Source organism: Pungitius pungitius, chromosome 2 (genome assembly GCF_949316345.1).
Source record: "Pungitius pungitius chromosome 2, fPunPun2.1, whole genome shotgun sequence".
Lineage (NCBI taxonomy): Eukaryota > Metazoa > Chordata > Actinopteri > Perciformes > Gasterosteidae > Pungitius > Pungitius pungitius.
This window is the reverse complement of record NC_084901.1, coordinates 13,046,184-13,065,974: the sequence shown is the minus strand read 5'-3', so window position 1 is coordinate 13,065,974 and position 19,791 is coordinate 13,046,184. Positions and strand designations below refer to the sequence as shown.

The 19,791-nt window shown below is 44.4% G+C and overlaps 2 protein-coding genes across 2 annotated transcripts; one reads left to right on the top strand and one right to left on the bottom strand.

Annotated features, from left to right (window-relative positions):
- On the bottom strand, positions 1-4,712 carry sqstm1 (sequestosome 1). The gene is made up of 8 exons (XM_037462372.2): positions 4,385-4,712; positions 4,043-4,138; positions 2,636-2,916; positions 2,176-2,314; positions 2,012-2,080; positions 1,031-1,236; positions 430-577; positions 1-342 (listed from the first exon to the last, which is right to left on the bottom strand). Exons 1-8 carry the CDS (start codon positions 4,545-4,547, stop codon positions 185-187), a joined length of 1,260 nt encoding a protein of 419 aa, XP_037318269.1. The 5' UTR covers positions 4,548-4,712; the 3' UTR covers positions 1-184.
- Positions 4,713-5,894: 1,182 nt separating this feature from the next.
- polr2b (RNA polymerase II subunit B) lies at positions 5,895-19,704 on the top strand. The gene is made up of 25 exons (XM_037462352.2): positions 5,895-6,094; positions 6,482-6,554; positions 7,239-7,389; positions 7,902-8,014; positions 8,104-8,323; positions 9,125-9,283; positions 9,370-9,534; positions 9,693-9,889; positions 9,962-10,081; positions 10,228-10,414; positions 11,907-12,050; positions 12,158-12,297; positions 12,487-12,598; positions 14,001-14,155; positions 14,937-15,135; positions 15,233-15,401; positions 15,489-15,585; positions 15,668-15,762; positions 16,315-16,565; positions 16,644-16,733; positions 16,812-16,919; positions 17,240-17,353; positions 18,239-18,399; positions 18,951-19,146; positions 19,503-19,704. Exons 1-25 carry the CDS (start codon positions 6,076-6,078, stop codon positions 19,590-19,592), a joined length of 3,525 nt encoding a protein of 1,174 aa, XP_037318249.1. The 5' UTR covers positions 5,895-6,075; the 3' UTR covers positions 19,593-19,704.
- Positions 19,705-19,791: the final 87 nt, after the last annotated feature.

Sequence of the window (19,791 nt, the reverse complement as noted above, 5' to 3'; positions counted from 1 at the left end):
TTCAGTTCATGTTTTTATTGTTGAGATTAACATAAAACTGCAGTACAGTAGTGAGAAAGTAATTACGGATTAAAGAAAGTACTGATTATAACAGTCTTGGATTAAAACTCTGATTAAAGGAAAGAAGAAGAGCATCTGCAGTATAAATCATCTGGTTAGATGTTAGTAAGTAACGGTGATGTCATCAGTGGGAGCAGGGCGGTTTGGCGTACTGGATGGCGTCGAGCGCTGCACCGATATCAAAGTTCTTGGCCTGAAGGAGACGAGTCAACCAACCTCCTTCATCCGTGAAACCCATCGACAGCATGAGGGACAGAGACTCCACTAGGCGGAGGTCCGCTTCTGCAGGGGACCAGCAAAGAGACATCAGAGGTCACAAAGGACCTCTCAAGTGTATAAGACTGACTAGTGGAGAAGATGTGGTCTTACCTTGAGGCAGGTGGGGGTACAGAGCCGCCTCCCTCAGGGTGGGACTCTGGTTTAGGTCCTGGGGCTGCAGGGACTGCAGCTCTCCGGTGGAGGGGTCGACCTCTTTGGGGCTCAGGTGAGTCCACTCCTCATCAGACTCTCGGCTCACCTGAAGAGCACAGACTGCGTGAGGTGTACTTATTACACAGCTTTGACTTCATCAGGAACGTATGCTGCATATGTGCATCTCATTTATTTTAATGTGCAGTCAATTGTGGGAGATCAAAAACGTTTGTCAAGTTGTCATGATGGGGGTCTCGTACATCTAAATTAACAATATAAAATACAATTAAAGATAAAGTACCCAGGTAAACATAGTGTCACTGTGCTTTAAATGGTCAGTCAGTGGAGGGCCTCCACAGGCTCACAACGGGACAATAGAAGATCTGGTCTGAGTCTCATTCCAGCTGAGCATTCAGATGGTCAGAATGTGGAGGACACATGAAGGCCTCTCCTCAATGTGGACCAACACCTTGTTTGAAGTATAAGTGGGGGTCCAACCTTTTACTAGCAAGGTGGACCTAATAAAGTGTGTGAATGTATACATACAGACCAAACTGACCTTAGACCCCTCACTGCTGGCTCCGTCCACCTTGTCCTCCAGCTTCCCGCTCTGGGGAGGGGGGGTCGCACTCTGAGGAGGAGGGGGGGTCGCACTCTGAGGAGGAGGGGGGGTCGCACTCTGAGGAGGGGGGGGGGCCGCACTCTGAGGAGGGGTCACCTTTGACCTCTGGCCCTCGTGCTCCACATCAATGTCCACGTCAATACCTGCACACACACGCCATCACTTCCTGTCACTCATCCATATATTTTACAACGAAAGCATTAATGCTCCTGATATGAATATGGATAATTCTTTGTGTACTTGGTTCACATCCATTCTTTTGGTTTTGGTGGTTCTGCTTGAGGTGAAACCGATGCATGACTAAGAGCGGAGGTGTTGAGGTTCTTCTGCTTCACTACTCAAACAAATCTTTATATTCTGTCCTGCAACGTTTCCGCACTGAGCTTCAGTCCTCTCAGATTTACAGGCACCACAAATCTTATTCATTTTATTTTGTAAAGCCCAAAAGCGCTAATTACAATTTAGCCTCAGAGGCTTTACAGTCTGTACACATGTGACATCCTCTGCCACGAAACCCTCACATCGGCACAAGAACAACTCCTCAAAAATGAAATCCCTTCCAGGGGGAAAAAAAGGGAAGAAAGCTGAGTGAGAACGTTGGAGGAGGATCCTTCTATCATGATGGACAGACTAAATGGATGTCATGTGTACAGAATAAACAATGTAAAATGGCATTCAACTCCTCTAACAGAGAGGATTCAAGTAATTGAGAGTAGTAAGTCAGGTGATACTTTAAGAATGATCCGTGGTGTCGGACACCTATTAACCACGAGAGACAGAATTGAAGTGATTATGATTTGAAATATTGCTTTCTGAACAAGACAAATTACACTTGAATAGTGTGTTTTATTTAATATTTAATCTACATTTCAATTTGATAAAGGGTTATGTATTTTATGTGTTAGTGTTACAACTCACCCAGTGGGTTCAACAAGGCCGCTACCCCCTCGCCGATGTTCATCAGGAAGTCCACGTTGGCCTGTGAGGCTGCAAACAGAGGTCAGGGGTCACTCATGACATCACTAATGGGAGAAGTCAGTTTATTGATTATTGATTATATCATCAGTTAATCAAACACTGACCAGAGGGGGCGCTGCCGTCAGTAGGAGGTTCGGCGGTCCCGGTCTTGTCCTGATCCTGATCCTGAGCAGGGTTCAGGTTCAGGTTCTGGTTCCACATGCAGTTTCTCATCCTCTTCATCCACTTCCCTCGAGGGAACCACTGCAGACAGCATAGCATATATTTTATTTATTTATTATTATATTTGTGCACTACGTTGTCTGCTGTCATTCACCAACCGCCAAGTCAAATTCCACGTATGTCTGACATATTATGGCAATAAACGATTCCTGATCACAATAATACAATATTTGTACTCATTTGTAAATATTTTGTTGGAATTAAAGGGCACAATTGTTTCAAACTCAATTTGTAAGCAGTTTTTTCATATTTAAATATTAGCGTGGAGACTTTTATAACAGTGACGTCACACAGAACCCAGACTGACATCTCAGCGGCTCTCCTTCCCATGATGCCCCTCACCTGCAGTGGGTGCCAGATGGGCAGCAGAGGGTGCTCAGTGTGCTTCCCTTGAGCCTGGCAGGACGAGCACAGGTCGTAGTTGGGACACACGGAACACTTAAAACGGGTTCCCACCACGGGACCCTCGCAGCCGTCACAGGTGACGTTAGAGTGCAGTGGGGGCGGGGTCATGTGATGGGGCACAGCCGGCGCTCCAGGAGGAGGAGGAGGAGGAGGAGGGTGACCGAACGTGAAGGGAGGGAAGGCGTGGAGAGGGAAGTCCCGACGGTTCTCCTTCTTCTCTGAAAGTTCAATCAAATAGTTGATGAGCTAAAGGAGTGGTCCAAGCCACCGGGCAGCCGACTGGTATCGGCCCGTGGGGCATTTGGTAAAATACATTTTAGTTTTTTTCTGAAAAAAAAATGACCAGATTCTCTCCCAAATACATGTATTTTACCCTCAGGACCCATTTCAAGACGCTGGTCTCATTCACGTGATAATTACAGATAATCCGCCCCCTCCATCAGGAGGCTGAGGTCCATCAGGACCAAGACAAACAGCTTCTTCAACAGAGCCGAGTCCCCCTGACTGACTGACATCCCACCGGTCACTCCCTTCAAACTCCACATGCACTTATTTTTAACCTTTTAACCTTTGTTTTTAAACCCATAGCAATATATATTATTAGATTTTATTCCTCTTGCACTACATTGAGTTGTTGTCCATTGTTTAACTGTCTGCAGTTATGCGCCAACCACAAGTCAAATTCCTTGTATGTCTGACATATTTTGGTAATAAATGTTTCCTGATTGATACAAACTGGCGAAAATGAGCAAAAAACAAACTTGTGTGGGGAGCTTCTTTAGAAGAGGAAAAGGCCCCCAAGAAGACAAAAAAAGACCGGACAACTAAAAAAAGCTTCATTCAACAGGAAGTATTGAGTCATACTGAAAATACAGGTTTATCGTGTCAGGTGATTCTCATGAGCCAAACCCGCTCTTCTTCATTTTTTTTCTCATGCCAATCATGTTTTGATCTTGTTGTGTTTATCCGATAGGCCTTGAAGACCAGACCGCCAAATATCGTCTAACATAAAACCAGTTCGGGAGGCAAAAAGGTTAAACGATGGCGATGGTGGCGCATGGAGTAGTGCAGTGCGCTGGGGGCCACAAGGTTGGTGGTTCAAATCCCGGCTGCCCCATGTGCCATGTGGAAGTGTCCCTGAGCAAGACGCCCAACCCCTAATTGCTCCCCAGGCAAAAATGTAATGCATGGCTTATAATGCAATGTAAGTCGCTTTGGATAAAAGCGTCAGCTAAATAACATGTAATGTAATGTAACACCACGGCGTTAAAGGCTTTGATATGTTATTATCGGATATTATTTGGGTGAGATTAAGCTTAGCTTCGGGTGGGCTTGTGTATGTACCTTTGATAAAGAGGCGGAAGGTGGAATCCTTCATGCAGGTCAGACCCATCATTAGTTCATCGTCAGAGGAAAACGCCACCAGGTCTTCATCCTCATCTGAAATATAAAAACAACACACTCATTATTCATCTAGGACTTTTATCTCGTGCGGAAACTTTTATCTCGTGCTACGAGTTTTGGATGATTTTATCACACACAAGAGTTACAATATGGTAATTATAGCATATTCGAAAAATTGTTTATATACATATATATATATATAAACAATTTTTGTCTTCTTAGGGGCCATGTAATTATATATATATATATTACATGTATGGGAGTATATATGCGTGTATATACCTCTATAGTACGTGTTGACGGCCTTCAGGTTGCTGAACACGCTCGTGGTTTTCCGGAGAAGGTAGTCGTAGCTGGAGGAGACATCGTGATCCACCGTAAACCTCCGGACCTCCTTCACCGACTCGTCTTTCCCCAGAAGGTAAGCCTTCACCGTCACGGACATGATGCTGCGGACACCGGACACTCTGACGACTTTAACCCGACACGAACAACCAGACTCCGGACTCAAAGCACACACTTTCTCAGACTTTTAGACCAGAGAACCAAGTGACGCAGCTTTTAAACCTCTCAGCCTTTTTTATGTTTACTTCCGTAATGAACGTCACTGTCGTCAGGAGAAGTAAATATTGACGCGGCCTCCCATTGGTCCACTGACGGTGTCCGGTCTAACTAACCAATGAGAGGCCAACAAATGACTAAGCACTTTCCAATCAGGGTATTTCCCCCGACTCACCTGACTACTCAGTTTAAGGTTTACTTTTAACAACATTTCGCCGTGTCATCGTTATGAAACACTTAAACAACATCTAGTGTTAACAGAAATTACTATCTGTTATTTAATGCAAAATTCAAAGCGAAATATTAACATTTCAGAACATGATGTAAGTTGATTGTACTTCCCTTTGAAATGTTTAATCAACTTTATTGTATTATACTTTCATTAGAATTCACTTTGATTGACATTGAAAATTTAATCCCTGGTATTTTGAATAACCAAATAATTACAAAGATCATTCATCTTTTATTCCAATCATGATAAATTAAGAAGTCTAATAAATGATTAAGCTTTTCTGAACTTTATACAAACTAAACTTGGTGCTAAATGACATCATCCTGTGTAGATTCTACAGCAGCCTGCTGAGTTAGAGTCACGTGACAGTGAATCACAGCTCAGAGTCTGAATGTCTTAGAGTCACAAGACCTCTATGAAGGCTTTACATTGTGTAAATCAACGTCCCATCAAGGCAGCAGAAGATTTCTGACAATTATTCTGGATGAAGACCGAGAAGATGTGAGTCAGTGACTGATTCTCTGGCTCCTGATTGGCTCTAAGCAGCTCCTCTGCTGTTGTGATGTTTGAAGTTGGCGTATTGATGTCATACAGAGGACAGAACGAAAAGAGTTAACTTCTGTTGTTGTGGCGGCTGCTGCTGTCATTTGTTCAGATTTAATCCTGGTATCAACTTGGTGTAAACAAGCTGAAGACGGTAAGCAGCTTCTGGAAGATAGTGACTGACTCACCATGCAAATGACATTGCTGAGCGAGTTGACTGAGAATTAGTCCGTCTGAGTTTATAGAGCATTTCTATAGAACGATTTTGGGTGTCAACTTCTTATCATTAAAGAGTACTACAGTACTATTTATTATTTTCTGTAAAAAAGCAACCTTCCTGTTTACACTGTCACCCGCACAGTTTATATGCATATATATGCCTATTAATCTGTTTGTTTCTATGTGTGTAAATATGTGTGTATGTATATATGATATCAACATTCTTTATGTTAGATGATTTGCCCAGGTGCAGTGTCGTTGCACAGACCGTGGAGGGCACCAGTGCGTAGTCTCTGCATCCATCTTCATCAAAGAAGAAGAATTTGCCCGGAAGTGATTTACAACTTCCGGTGCGCGCAGTTTGCTGTAACGTCGTGTCGGAGTTGTCTGGTTTTGTTTAATCATTTGGAGATAAAACATGTACGACCAGGACGAAGGTGAGATGTTCGACATTTACTCACGCACATGCTAATGTCAGTTAGCCGTTCACTCGGCGACATGCTAATAGCAGTAAACGCTATCTGTGGCGCTTTGTTTCAGCTGAAGCTAACAGGCTAACAGATCCTGTTGTGGTTATACCTCCCCCTGTAGTATTGAGTTATTCTCTTCCCTCCGTAAATGCTACAGTTTCAGATTACCAATGTTAAATGCCGAATCTGAAGTGTTACTGAAATACAACCGGTACTATTAATGTAAGTTTTGGCTTTATAATATTAGTTATAGGTTTCCATATATTCATTTCGTGTGTGCGTGTGCATGTGTGTGTGTGCGTGCGTGCGTGTGTGTGTGATGATATTGACTTGAGATCCATATGTGTTCATCAGATCCTCAGTACGAGGAGGACGATGATGAAATCACTCCAGATTTGTGGCAGGAAGCTTGCTGGATCGTCATAAGGTAAACTCCCCTAGATCTCACCTCACCTGTGTCGAATGAATAACCTGTTTACTGAGGTAGTTGAGTTGTCAAACTTTTTAAAATATCGATTAAATTAATTTAAAATAAAACTGGAACAATTGAAACGCATGAAGTGTTCAGACAGGGGTCCCCAAACTTGTTCCTGTGAGGGCCAGATAACTTTTCCCTTCTCTGGAGGGGGCCGGGGTCAGAAAAAGTGTGACGATTGCACTGGGTGCCTAAATGTAAACATTTATTGTTTTCCAGAAAGCCACATATAACCAAATAATAACAATCTGGGATTTTCACAGAGAAAAAAAGTCAGGAAAATAAATAATATCACTTAATGAAATAAATAATAACCAAATAATCTTCTCTGGGATCTTTACAGAAAAAAATCCGGCCCGCGGGCCTTAGTTTGGGGACCACTGTATTAAGATGTCAAAGAGATTTATTGACTTGACTCTACATTCTGATCATTTATCACCATATTTAACAAAGGTCTGTTTTATTAAGCATCTGCTGACATTTTGTTCAAATAAAATGGATCTTAGCTCATGTTTTTAAAAACGTGTCTATCCTTTTCCAACTTTTGTTTAACGAGTTTGTTGGTTCTCTTCAGCTGTTATTTTGACTTGGGGCTTTCCAGCTTTTATTTTAATGAGTGTGTCTGTCCTCTTCAAGCTCTTACTTTGATGAGAAGGGTCTGGTAAGACAGCAGCTGGACTCTTTTGATGAGTTTATCCAGATGTCGGTTCAGAGGATTGTGGAGGACGCACCACCAATCGACCTGCAGGCTGAAGCGCAGCACACCTCGGGAGAGGTGGAGGAGCCGGTGAGTAAAAATCTGGGTCTGGCATGATCTATTTTAGTGGTCTAGAGCAGGGGTCTTCAACGTTTTTCAGACCAAGGTCCCCCCAAACCATGTATACCATGTGCCATGTATAAACATAGCTACCCTGCTATTGTGCATTCAATACTATAGTAAAGGCTATTCAAATAATCCACAGGTTCATGTACTCAGTGAACTGGTGCCCATCTGGAGAGAGCTCCTGTAGATGAATGTGTGGGTTGCGGACTGAAAGATAACATCTTCTCCATCAATTTATCAGTTCGCTACAATATGTTGGCTTCATGTTAATGTGTGTTTAAAGACAATAAATGCAATTCTGAAGACATTTAAATTGTGGAAAAAGCATTAACACAATTGAAGTAAAATTGTCTTCTAAACCACAAATCTTGTGGACTTGTGGTCTAGAGATGTTCAGATGCAGTCCTACAGGTATCTAGAGGAGGGGCGTAGTTTAAGATTTCTGTTGCACATCCCTTTGACATCGTCTGTTTCAGCCTCGTTACCTGCTGAAGTTTGAGCAGATTTACTTGTCAAAGCCGACCCACTGGGAGAGAGATGGAGCTCCGTCTCCCATGATGCCCAATGAAGCCCGACTGCGAAACCTTACGTAAGTATCACTTCATCTCACCTGGTACCACCTTGTCTTACCTGGTCTCACCTGGTTTGTTCAAAATCCCCCCCCCACCCCCCCTTCAGGTACTCAGCCCCGCTTTATGTTGACATCACCAAGACTATCATAAAGGAGGGCGAGGACCAGCTACTAACTCAGCACCAGAAGACCTTCATTGGTAAAATTCCCATCATGCTTCGCTCCACCTACTGTTTGCTGAGCGGCCTAACGGACCGAGACCTGTGTGAGCTTAACGAGTGCCCGCTCGACCCCGGAGGTTATTTCATCATCAACGGCTCTGAAAAGGTTTGTGTGACATCACTGAGTGTCTCCAGTCCTTAAGCTGAGCTTACCAGCAGTAGCTTCACGTTTAGCATACCAAGACTCTACCCTTTTTTATATAAAGACTTTTAAGTGCAATATGGTTTTGTAGAAGATAAATACAGGGATTGGAAGCTTATTTTTTGTGAAAATGTGCTTTTATAAACTATTATATACGTGCCCAAAAAGCACAAATGACATTCTCTGAATCAGAAACAGATTCAAATAACCTTATTTATCCATTTCCGAAAAATAGTTAGTTAGTTAGTTAGAAAAAATAGTTTGCTACAAATAATAGAAATAATAAGATGCCAGGACAGCAGCAGTCCTAACCCTCTGTTCCAGTTCCAATACAATATGTACACAACCTCCTTTGTCCCAACAACAGAACATATGTTTTCCACGTCTCCAATGGTCCAGGCCTCGCTGTAATGTTGCACGGTGTATCTGTACTAAAAGGGTACCGTGGTACCCGTGTGTTAAAAAACGTCCGACTTTGCATTTCTTTTGTATCAATTCTTCTTTTAAATAGTCTCACTGCTCCATTCCCTCTCATGCTGCCCTACCCTCAATTGTAAATTATGTATTTTCGTTGTCTGATTGACGTGATATGTGGCAGCAATTACACAATATAAAGCCATCCTAGACTGCTGTGCTATGTGATGGCACCATGTAGCTTTCATTGATATAGTGATTGGGGAACCAGGGGAACAAATGATTCGGCATCCCTTTGACAGGAAGTGGCTGATTTATAGAAATGTTATGTGTTCCTCTGCTGCTGTTCAGGTGTTGATTGCTCAGGAAAAGATGGCCACCAACACGGTGTATGTGTTTGCCAAGAAAGACTCAAAGTACGCCTACACAGGCGAGTGCCGGTCCTGTTTGGAGAACTCGTCCCGTCCCACCAGCACCATCTGGGTCAGCATGATGGCGCGAGGAGGACAGGTGAGTCCTCAATACATGTAATAAACTCCATTTCCATCATCTTGGCGATGGATTCCCTCATTTATTGTGTACTGATTGACTATCAGGGAGTGAAGAAGAGTGCCATCGGTCAGAGGATCGTCTCCACGCTGCCGTACATCAGGCAGGAAGTTCCCATCATCATCGTGTTTCGAGCGCTGGGCTTTGTGTCGGACAGAGACATCCTGGAACACATCATCTATGACTTTGACGACCCAGAAATGATGGAGATGGTGAGTCTGATTATCATTTATTCATTAGCAGGTGATTTTTAGATCATCAACGGCTTAAAACGGCATAAATTAATTTGAAGACAAAAATACTACGAAAGCACGTTGAGAGTCCTGCCAACTGGGCTGTGATCTCATCAGTGATGTCACTGTTTTTCTAGGTGAAGCCATCTCTGGACGAAGCGTTTGTGATCCAGGAGCAGAATGTTGCTTTGAACTTCATCGGTTCCAGAGGAGCGAAACCCGGGGTGACGAAAGAAAGAAGAATAAAATATGCAAAAGAAGTTCTGCAGAAGGAAATGCTGCCACACGTCGGAGTGAGCGACTTCTGTGAGACCAAGAAGGCCTACTTCCTGGGGTGAGTCCCAGCTGAGAGGCACCTGTCCAGGTGGGTATCGGTGTGTATGACTGTGTATTTCTGTCTCCTCAGGTATATGGTCCACAGGCTGCTGCTGGCTGCTCTTGGCAGAAGAGAGCTGGACGACAGAGATCACTATGGCAACAAGAGACTGGACCTGGCCGGGCCACTATTGGCCTTCCTGTTCAGAGGGTGGGGCTTCTTTCATGACCGAAAAAACATCAATACATATTTTTTCTTCTACGAACTTTAATGTTGTACTTTATGCAATGTGATTTTGAATTAATATTTACTCCAGGCTAAACATGCATACTATTTTTAACTTTCTCCATGTTCAGCATGTTTAAGAACCTGTTGAAGGAGATCAGGATTTACGCTCAGAAGTTCATCGACAGAGGAAAAGACTTCAATTTGGAGTTGGCCATTAAAACCAGAATCATCTCGGACGGCCTGAAGTACTCGCTTGCCACTGGGAACTGGGGAGATGTGAAGAAAGCTCACCAGGCCCGAGCCGGAGTGTCACAGGTGAGAGACCTGGTGGTCCTTTGTCACACATTCCATCACATGTCATTTAGCTCAGTGGTTCTCAACTGGTCTGGCTCCGGGACCCACCATCACCCCTTAATGACAAGCCGCGACCCAAATCGAGGAACATTCAACTTTTTTAATTTATTCAAAATCGAGTTCATAAGCTGAATTTTATATTTTATATTCAGGATGTTTTATTCTCCTAAAAACCCAAAGTCTCCCCCATATCAGAATGGTTTGACCCAACCTGGCACACGCTGCTGAAAACATGGACGGACGAGCCGGCAAAAATAACACTCCACTGCATTATAAAAGTCCCTTCAAAATAAAATCACAGGATTAATTTTTTTGTGATTAAAAAAAAATATTTTCCCATGCGCAGGACCTATTAAAAATGGGACCAGTTGAGAATCACTGATTTAGTGGACGCTTTTATCCAAAGTGACTTACAATAAGTGCATCACAGTAACAAGAAAGTACAATTTTCATCAAATAAGCAGTCAAAACGTGTTATAGTTTAGTGCCATTATAAGTCCAGTTTAAGGTCTACGGTGTGTTAGTGTTTTAGTGGAGGTTTAGTCTGAAGATGTGAAGGCTCTCTGTGGTCCTGATGTCATCAGAGAGCTCCTTCCACCATTTAGGAGCAGGACAGCAAAGAGTCGAGATCTGATCGCGTGTTTTGCTCTCAGTGAGGGAGGAACAAGCAGCTTGATGTTGGGATGGAGGGTTTCACCATGTCCTTGATGGAGACTGGACCCCATCCATTCACAGCATGCTATGTGAGCACCAATGCTTTGAACTGGATGAGGCAGCCACTGGTAACCAGTGAAGAGAGGAGGAGGAGAACTTAGGAGGCTTGTAGACCAGTTAAAGACCAGTCTAGATGAGCTGCAGAAGTGGAATGGAGCAGGGTGACCTGCCAGGAGAGAGTTACAATAGTCAAGGAGATGACAAGAGCTTGAATCAGTACCTGTGCTGCCTTCTGAGTGAGAAGCGGTCGTATTCTCCTGATGTTGTAGAGCGTGTATCTACAGGATCGTGTTGTCGCTGTGATGTTGGGAGTCAAGTGTCACATCGAGGTTCCTGGCATTCAGAGTCAGAACACAGAGTTTCCAAAGTTAACAGTCCGGTCCTGGGCAGGATAGTCTTTTCCGGGGAAGAGAAGTAGTTCAGTCTTGTCGGGGTTGATCTTCAGGTGGTGAGCGGACATCCACCGAGAGATGTCAGTCACACAGGCAGAGATCCGTGTGAGTGAAGGAGAGAATTATTTGGGTGTCATCAGCGTAGCTATGGTAGGAGAAACCATGGAAGCGAATGACGGAGCCGAGAGAGTTGGTGTAGATAGAGAAGAGGAGGGGACCCAAGACGGAGCCCTGAGGAACTCCAGTAGTAAGAGGAACAGATGAGAAGGTTGAGCATCAGATGGAATCGTCCCTGACGGCTAAATGTTTATGGTGATTCTCATCCTGTTCTACTTCTCTGCTGGTAGGTGTTGAACCGTCTGACCTTCGCCTCCACTCTATCTCACCTGCGCCGACTCAACTCTCCCATCGGCAGAGATGGAAAACTGGCAAAACCCCGACAGCTCCACAACACGCTGTGGGGAATGGTGTGTCCGGCCGAGACGCCCGAGGTAAAGAACTAAACGAGTACAAAATATGTGAAAAGACCAACGTGGGAATACAGTTGGACAGTGGGGACAATGATGTGAGGGTGTTCGTCCGTGTCGTTGTGCTTCAGGGTCACGCCGTTGGGCTGGTGAAGAACTTGGCCCTCATGGCCTACATCTCTGTGGGCTCTCAGCCGTCTCCCATCCTGGAGTTTCTGGAGGAGTGGAGTATGGAGAACTTGGAGGAAATCTCACCCGCTGCCATTGCAGAGTTAGTCACTTCACGCCATTTTACATCACTAATTGTTTCTGTGAGATGTTTTTATTGCAGTAATGCACTTTTTCCTTTGGTCAAACCGACAGATGTCCTCATATCAGTCAGAATGACAGTTTCATGGATTATCAAAGATTCAAAGTGCCACTGAACCTTAAAAGGGCTGGAATCTGTCTACTGTTTTAGTGCCACTAAGATCTTTGTGAACGGATGCTGGGTCGGAATCCACAAAGATCCTGAACAGCTGATGAACACACTGAGGAAACTCCGTCGGCAGATGGACATCATCGTATCCGAGGTATGGAAACAGAACAGCCCTCAACTGCTGACCACCCAGACCCCCGAGCTCAGGCCGAATGAAACAGACAACAATAAATATTAATTAAACACAGTCATCAGGTATCAGCCATCATACTCCTATTACTTTGCTGTTAAATATTTAACATTTATTCCAACAGTTTACATAATGACATCTTATTCAAACAATTCAGCATCTAAATGAATATAAATAACTATATATATATATATATATATATATAAGTTTGAGGTGTGGATTCTGTGTAAATCGCTGTCTCTGCCCTTTGAGCTCGTTAGTGACTGAAGGGGCTCCGTTGTCACGGTTACTCGCGCTGCTCTGTCTGTGACTCACAGCTGATCTCTATTAGCTGATTATTGCAGCCTGACAGTCTTACAGAGGACATTTCAGAACCTCCTTTGCACCCCTTTTAACTCCCTTTCTAACGCTAACACTCACAGATGTTCTCCCCTCCCTTGAATCCTTCTCCCCTGGCCCCCCCTCCTCTAACCATGCTTCTTCCCCCCCAGCCATGTTTTCTATATCTTATCTAAGTTTCATTTTGATGGCTTCCAACTCTCATTGCCGCTTCGACAGTTCTGCGCTTTAGTCGAGTTGAAGTGGATCCTAGTGTTGTTGATAAGGAACTCTTTGTCTGAAAAGGCAGAGTTTTAATCAGGGCTATAAAGGATTAAAAAAGATTACGAATGAATTACATTTTGAAATTCATTAATCACGATTAATGTTTTTGTTGTTACAATGTTGTAGTTTGTTTTTCTTCTAAAGACTAAATCCTACAAGTAATGAGTAATCACTTTAGAAAGCGTGTATTTTAGACACAATCTCCACCCATGTGATCATGTTGGCGGTGGAACATGTTAAACTACGTCTCTTCCTGTTGTCCTTGTGCACTTTGCTCTCATCTGTCCATCATTTAAGGACCAACAATGTCCCACATGTAGCAGGACGTATCAAATAGGGATCGTATACGTATCTTATAGGGACACAGTAGTGTCCTCTGCAGACTTGAGATGGAAGTAGCCTAGCAGCTAGCTTAGCATAGCGATGCTTTAAGTGGTCCGTTGGCCACTCGCCCCCCTTCTGTTTGACACATGGAGGAATTCCTCTGCTCAGTTTTTTGTGGTTTTACTTGCAATGCAAAAAGCTCTCCATCTTTAGCTACATCTTGCTTCCTTGGATCTAACTGAATTTCTAGACCAGAAGTAAAAAGTTAGTTTATAACGTACACGCGTTTATATTGACAGCCCAAGTTTTAACTTAATCAGTGTTTCTCCTACCATTATATCTGGAGGGAGGGTTAGAGATCCAATTAACCAACACTAACTGTTGTTTATGTGGCACCAGTCCTTCAAAGATATGAACACGCTGATGGTGAATCTTTCAGGTATCGATGATCAGAGACATCAGGGAACGTGAGATCAGAATCTACACCGACGCTGGAAGGATTTGTCGACCTCTTCTGATCGTAGAGAAGCAGAAACTACTGCTGAAGAGACGCCACATCGACCAGTTAAAGGAGAGAGAGTACAACAACTACAGGTGAGACGGACTGTGATGGAAAGATCTCTTCAAATCAAAGTCTGCAACGAAGAAGTCTGCAACAGCTATATGTGGACAGCAGTGGCAAGACACGCACACACATTACATGTTATTTAGCTGGCGCTTTTATCCAAAGCGACTTACAATAAATGCATTTTCACATAGAGATACAAACTCAGAAGAACAAGTAACAAGACACACACACAAACTCCATGTATGTCTGACATATTATGTCAATAAAGGTTTCCTGATCGGGGGTTGTCACAATATAACATTTGTATTATTGCATTACATTAGAACATTATTGTAATTATTATTATTATTATTGCAATTTTCAGACCATATTATGCCACTGATAACACAATGACACTATAAAACGCTTCAAAGAATGTTTTATTCGTCAGAATATTTGAAAACATTTAATGATGACCATTTCTCAAAAGACAATTCCTGCAGCAGAGTTTAATTCCCCCTGAAGAGCTTTTTGATTTCTCTGTAAATTAGTAGTTTTCTGTATACAATAGTTTGTTGTATAATGTAGTAGGGCTGCAACTAACAATTATTTTAATAAGATGATTACTAGATTTATTGGTAGTGGGTCAGGGGAACCAAACGGAACAACAAGCTGCTGATTGAAGTCAGCCAGCGTTGCTTCTGAATGAAATGAAATGGGTCCGTTAGTAGGTCGTTGACTAGCGTTACTCCCGCGGTGGACCACGCATTGGGTCACCTTCATGTAGAGCTTGCTGTATGACCGACTGAAGGTTCTTCCCCTGGTCAGCTGGCAGGACCTGGTGGCGAGCGGTGTGGTAGAGTACATCGACACTCTAGAGGAGGAGACGGTGATGCTCGCCATGACCCCTGATGACCTCCAGGAGAAGGGCGTGGCTTACTGCTCCACTTATACGCACTGTGAGATCCACCCGTCCATGATCCTGGGAGTCTGTGCTTCAATCATCCCCTTCCCTGATCACAACCAGGTAAGAACCCTCACCTGGTGATGAAGTATTGATGACCCCCCCCCCCTCCCCCCTCCTCCCTCGGAGAAGACTCACACAGCCTCTCTCTGGAATCCAGTCCCCCAGGAACACCTACCAGTCTGCTATGGGGAAACAAGCCATGGGAGTCTACATCACCAACTTCCATGTCCGGATGGACACGCTGGCTCACGTGTTGTACTACCCTCAGAAACCTCTGGTCACCACCCGCTCCATGGAGTACCTGCGCTTCAGAGAGCTGCCTGCAGGTGAGGTGTCATGTGTACACTTTATCAGGTCAGTGTGTGTGTGTGTGTGTGTGTGTGTCTAACCAAAGCTCTGCGTTTCTGATTTAGGGATCAACTCCATTGTGGCGATTGCTTCGTACACCGGATACAACCAGGAAGACTCTGTGATCATGAACCGGTCCGCCGTGGACCGAGGCTTCTTCAGGTCAGTGACTCCCACCTGAGCGAGCAGTACAGGTGGTTTCATCATTTTTTCTTTGTCTTTAAAGCCGTTTTTCCCTCTTCAGGTCAGTTTTCTATCGATCCTACAAAGAGCAGGAGTCTAAGAAAGGTTTTGATCAGGAGGAGATCTTCGAGAAGCCGACACGTGAAACATGTCAAGGTGAAAACTAGTTGTAGTTGAGTGTCTACTACATCCAGGTGTATAACAGCATCCAGTCACAGGTGATGGCTGTTAGTGGTGGGCGGGGCTAGTGGCCTGTCGCAATAGTCAATATATTGTCTTACTCTATATGACAATGAGCGCCATCATTTTTGGTGCTGCAATATGTTATATTCATTTTTACCTAAAAATGAGTCGCCAACATGGCGCTGCCTCTGGTCTGCGTCTCAGGCAGCGTCTCCTCACACACACACACGTCCCCTAACCCGATGCTTTGCCCCGATCCGTGTCCCTCACACTTTGTTAACAAAGTGTATTTATTAATTTATTTAGGATGTATTTCTTCACATCCCATTTTGAATGTCAAAATATTCTGAAGAATAAAACATTTATTTGTTCTTTGAAAGAGCGTAATTGACATTATGTAATCGGTGTCATGAAATGATCTGAAAATCACAATAAAATAGTTTATTGCAATTAATTTTGGTAATAATAAAAACAAAAAGTAGTTATTGTGACAGGGTCTCAAATCATGAATTCCAATTCCCTCAGGTATGAGACACGCCATCTACGAAAAGCTAGATGATGACGGCCTCATCGCTCCTGGCGTCCGTGTCTCCGGCGAGGACGTGATCATCGGTAAGACCGTCACTCTGCCGGAGACGGACGACGAGTTGGACAGCATCAACCGCCGCTACACCAAGAGGGACTGCAGCACCTTCCTGAGGACAAGTGAGACTGGCATTGTGGACCAGGTGATGGTGACTCTGAACCAGGAGGGCTACAAGTTCTGCAAGATCAGGGTGAGAGTCGCATCACATCAGAAATCTGACACTCTGAGACTCACCTGATGGCTAACGTGTGTGTGTTATTTTGTGCAGGTTCGCTCAGTGCGGATTCCTCAGATTGGAGACAAGTTCGCCAGCCGTCACGGACAAAAAGGAACCTGTGGAATTCAGTACAGACAGGAGGTAAGCAGGGGGGGGACCCTATCATGTCACATTTGCTAGTTGATTTTCTCTGATGTTTCGCTGTATTTTGCATTGAAGGACATGCCGTTCACCTGTGAGGGAATCACACCAGACATTATCATCAACCCTCATGCCATCCCGTCCAGGATGACAGTTGGCCATCTGATTGAGTGTCTGCAAGGCAAGGTAATAATCACATGCAAGTGTTCCCTCAGTTTACAGGGTTGGGGGGGCAGCCAACGAGAGGGTTGGGATGGGGGGAGAGTAGGATTGTGTACAATTTGTTTCTGACAGATGAATGTCATATCAAAACTAATTACACATTAGTAATTATCAGAATAAAATATACAATACATGAACAGTAATCACAAAGAATGGACCAAAAAAAACAGGACATAATTTCAGTTAAACACAACAAAAGCTTTTATTCAAATCCATACATTTGCGCATCAAATTGAATATAAAGACACCATGTATGTGTTTAGAATTGTTGCTTTTTGTTTCAGGTTTCTGCAAACAAAGGTGAGATTGGTGATGCAACGCCGTTTAATGACGCTGTCAATGTGCAGAAAGTATCCAACCTGCTGTCTGAGTATGGCTACCACCTGAGAGGCAACGAGGTAACGCACACGCTTCACTTCCTGATCAACATCATCTTTGTCACGGTTTTACAATCTGTTTTAATTTAAGATAATGAGTTTGAGGTACTTATCCAGTATTACCTCCAGTAGATTAGCAGCAAAGTGGTTTATACAACCGGAACATGGAAGCAGGGTAACCGTGTCCCATGACACTAGCTGGACAATCATGACTGGTATGACTCCGATTAGCTCATCTGAGCTCGCAACATTTAGATTATCGGAGATAAACCGCTCCCATCTATGTTGTAAATACTTTACTTTAAGACGACTATGGCGGCAAATCACTGTCAAAATTCCAGAGAGCAAATCGGGCTCATGTGCGTAAATCAAACATCCGCGAGCAGAAGAGGCTGTTTTCTAAGGGGGCGGAGCCAGTCACCATCTCCACATCTAATTGGTTACAAACCCCGTCTTTGGATTGGCTGGAGTTACGCATTCACAGAACTATAGAAGCCCGTTTGCTCACTAAAGAAAGGGGATAGAACGTCGAAATTATGAGATAAAACACAAATGACATCTCTGTTTAACCGGAGATCACAACCAGCTACAACCCTAATTTACCATCATTACCGGACCAATGCGTCCATCTCACAGACCGCTCCCTATTGGTAAAATGATGTCTGAATCTGAATATCTTTCACTGCACAGCGATTTTGGGAAAAAGATGTGGTATGTGTAAGCTCCTTCATAGTTCAGTAAAATTGGCAATAATAATAATATATTTTTCCAAAAATTGATCTGCAGTGAAAGAGATTCATAGATTCAGACTTCACTTCGGGCTGCGAGCTGTGGTTGAACGTCGGTCACTTGGGGTGTTCAAGAAAGAAGCTGACGTCTCTTTATTGATTATGTATTTCTGACTAGGTTCTGTATAACGGGTTCACGGGGAGGAAGCTGACGTCTCAGATCTTCATCGGCCCGACTTATTATCAGCGCCTGAAACACATGGTGGATGATAAAATCCACTCGAGGGCCCGCGGCCCAGTCCAGATCCTCAACAGACAGCCCATGGAGGGCCGATCACGGTGAGCAAGACACCTCTATGTCTCACCTGTCCTTGCGTCTCACCTGTTCGTGCGTCTCACCTGTCAGTGCGTCTCACCTGTCCGTGCGCCTCACCTGTCCGTGCGCCTCACCTGTCCGTGCGTCTCACCTGTCCGTGCGTCTCACCTGTCCGTGCGTCTCACCTGTCAGTGCGTCTCACCTGTCAGTGCGTCTCACCTGTCCGTGCGTCTCACCTGTCCGTGCGCCTCACCTGTCCGTGCGCCTCACCTGTCCGTGCGCCTCACCTGTCCGTGCGCCTCACCTGTCCTTGCGCCTCACCTGTCCTTGCGCCTCACCTGTCCGTGCGTCTCACCTGTCCGTGCGTCTCACCTGTCCTTGCGTCTCACCTGTCCTTGCGCCTCACCTGTCCTTGCGCCTCACCTGTCCGTGCGCCTCACCTGTCCGTGCGCCTCACCTGTCCTTGCGCCTCACCTGTCCTTGCGCCTCACCTGTCCTTGCGCCTCACCTGTCCTTGCGCCTCACTTGTCTGTGCGTCTCACCTGTCCGTGCGTCTCACCGCTCTGTCTTTCAGTGATGGCGGCCTGCGCTTCGGGGAGATGGAGCGTGACTGTCAGATCGCTCACGGAGCAGCTCAGTTCCTGAAGGAGCGTCTGTTTGAGGCTTCTGATCCATATCAGGTTCACGTGTGTAACCTGTGTGGACTGATGGCCATCGCCAACACCAGGACGCACACATACGAGTGTCGAGGCTGCCGCAACAAGACCCAGGTACATACACACACACACACACACACACACTGCTGAGGAGTTTGATGATGCGTACCGAGGGTTTCACAATCTGTACCTTTTTACCAGTGATCCCCAAACACCAGAACGAATAATTCACTTTTCCGCTTTGTCACATTTAAAGACGCTTGTCTCGGTCACATGATAACTACCACAAGACTGAAAACGAAAACAAACTTGTTTGGAGTGCTTCTTTGGAAAGGGAAAAGATTCGCATCACAAAAAATTACTTTAAAACCAGGCTTTTCTCCGGTGTGTTTTTACTCTTTAGTTTGTAACGTAAGATAACAAGAGAATGTGTTTTTGTCTCCCTCTACTCTCCTGATCCTGTCCATCAGATCTCTCTCGTCCGGATGCCGTACGCCTGTAAGCTTCTTTTCCAGGAGTTGATGTCCATGAGCATTGCTCCTCGTATGATGACGTCATAGGGCTGCTCCTCCAATGGCACGCCTCCCTGCATACCTTAAATGAGGCCATCAGATGTAGTTTCATGTTTTTTCAATTTCTTGTCATAATAATTTTGTTTTTGTAAAAGTAGAATAAATCCAAAGTTTCTTATGATTCTGGTTCCCGAGTCCTCATTGGTTTACAGTCATCATGTGACATATGGGCCAGTAAACTAACCTC

What these genes read in the sequence shown, in the direction of transcription:
- sqstm1 (XM_037462372.2), bottom strand. Translation starts at nt 4,547, where the DNA reads ATGTCCGTGACGGTGAAGGCTTACCTTCTGGGGAAAGACGAGTCGGTG. An exon ending in CTTCCGCCTCTTTATCAAAG is followed by an intron (nt 2,917 to 4,042) that starts GTACATACACAA and finishes TTGAACTTTCAG; the next exon opens with AGAAGAAGGAGAACCGTCGG. An exon ending in CCATCTGGCACCCACTGCAG is followed by an intron (nt 2,315 to 2,635) that starts GTGAGGGGCATC and finishes TGCTGTCTGCAG; the next exon opens with TGGTTCCCTCGAGGGAAGTG.
- polr2b (XM_037462352.2), top strand. An exon ending in TTGGCCTTCCTGTTCAGAGG is followed by an intron (nt 10,082 to 10,227) that starts GTGGGGCTTCTT and finishes CTCCATGTTCAG; the next exon opens with CATGTTTAAGAACCTGTTGA. An exon ending in AGAGAGTACAACAACTACAG is followed by an intron (nt 14,156 to 14,936) that starts GTGAGACGGACT and finishes TCCCCTGGTCAG; the next exon opens with CTGGCAGGACCTGGTGGCGA.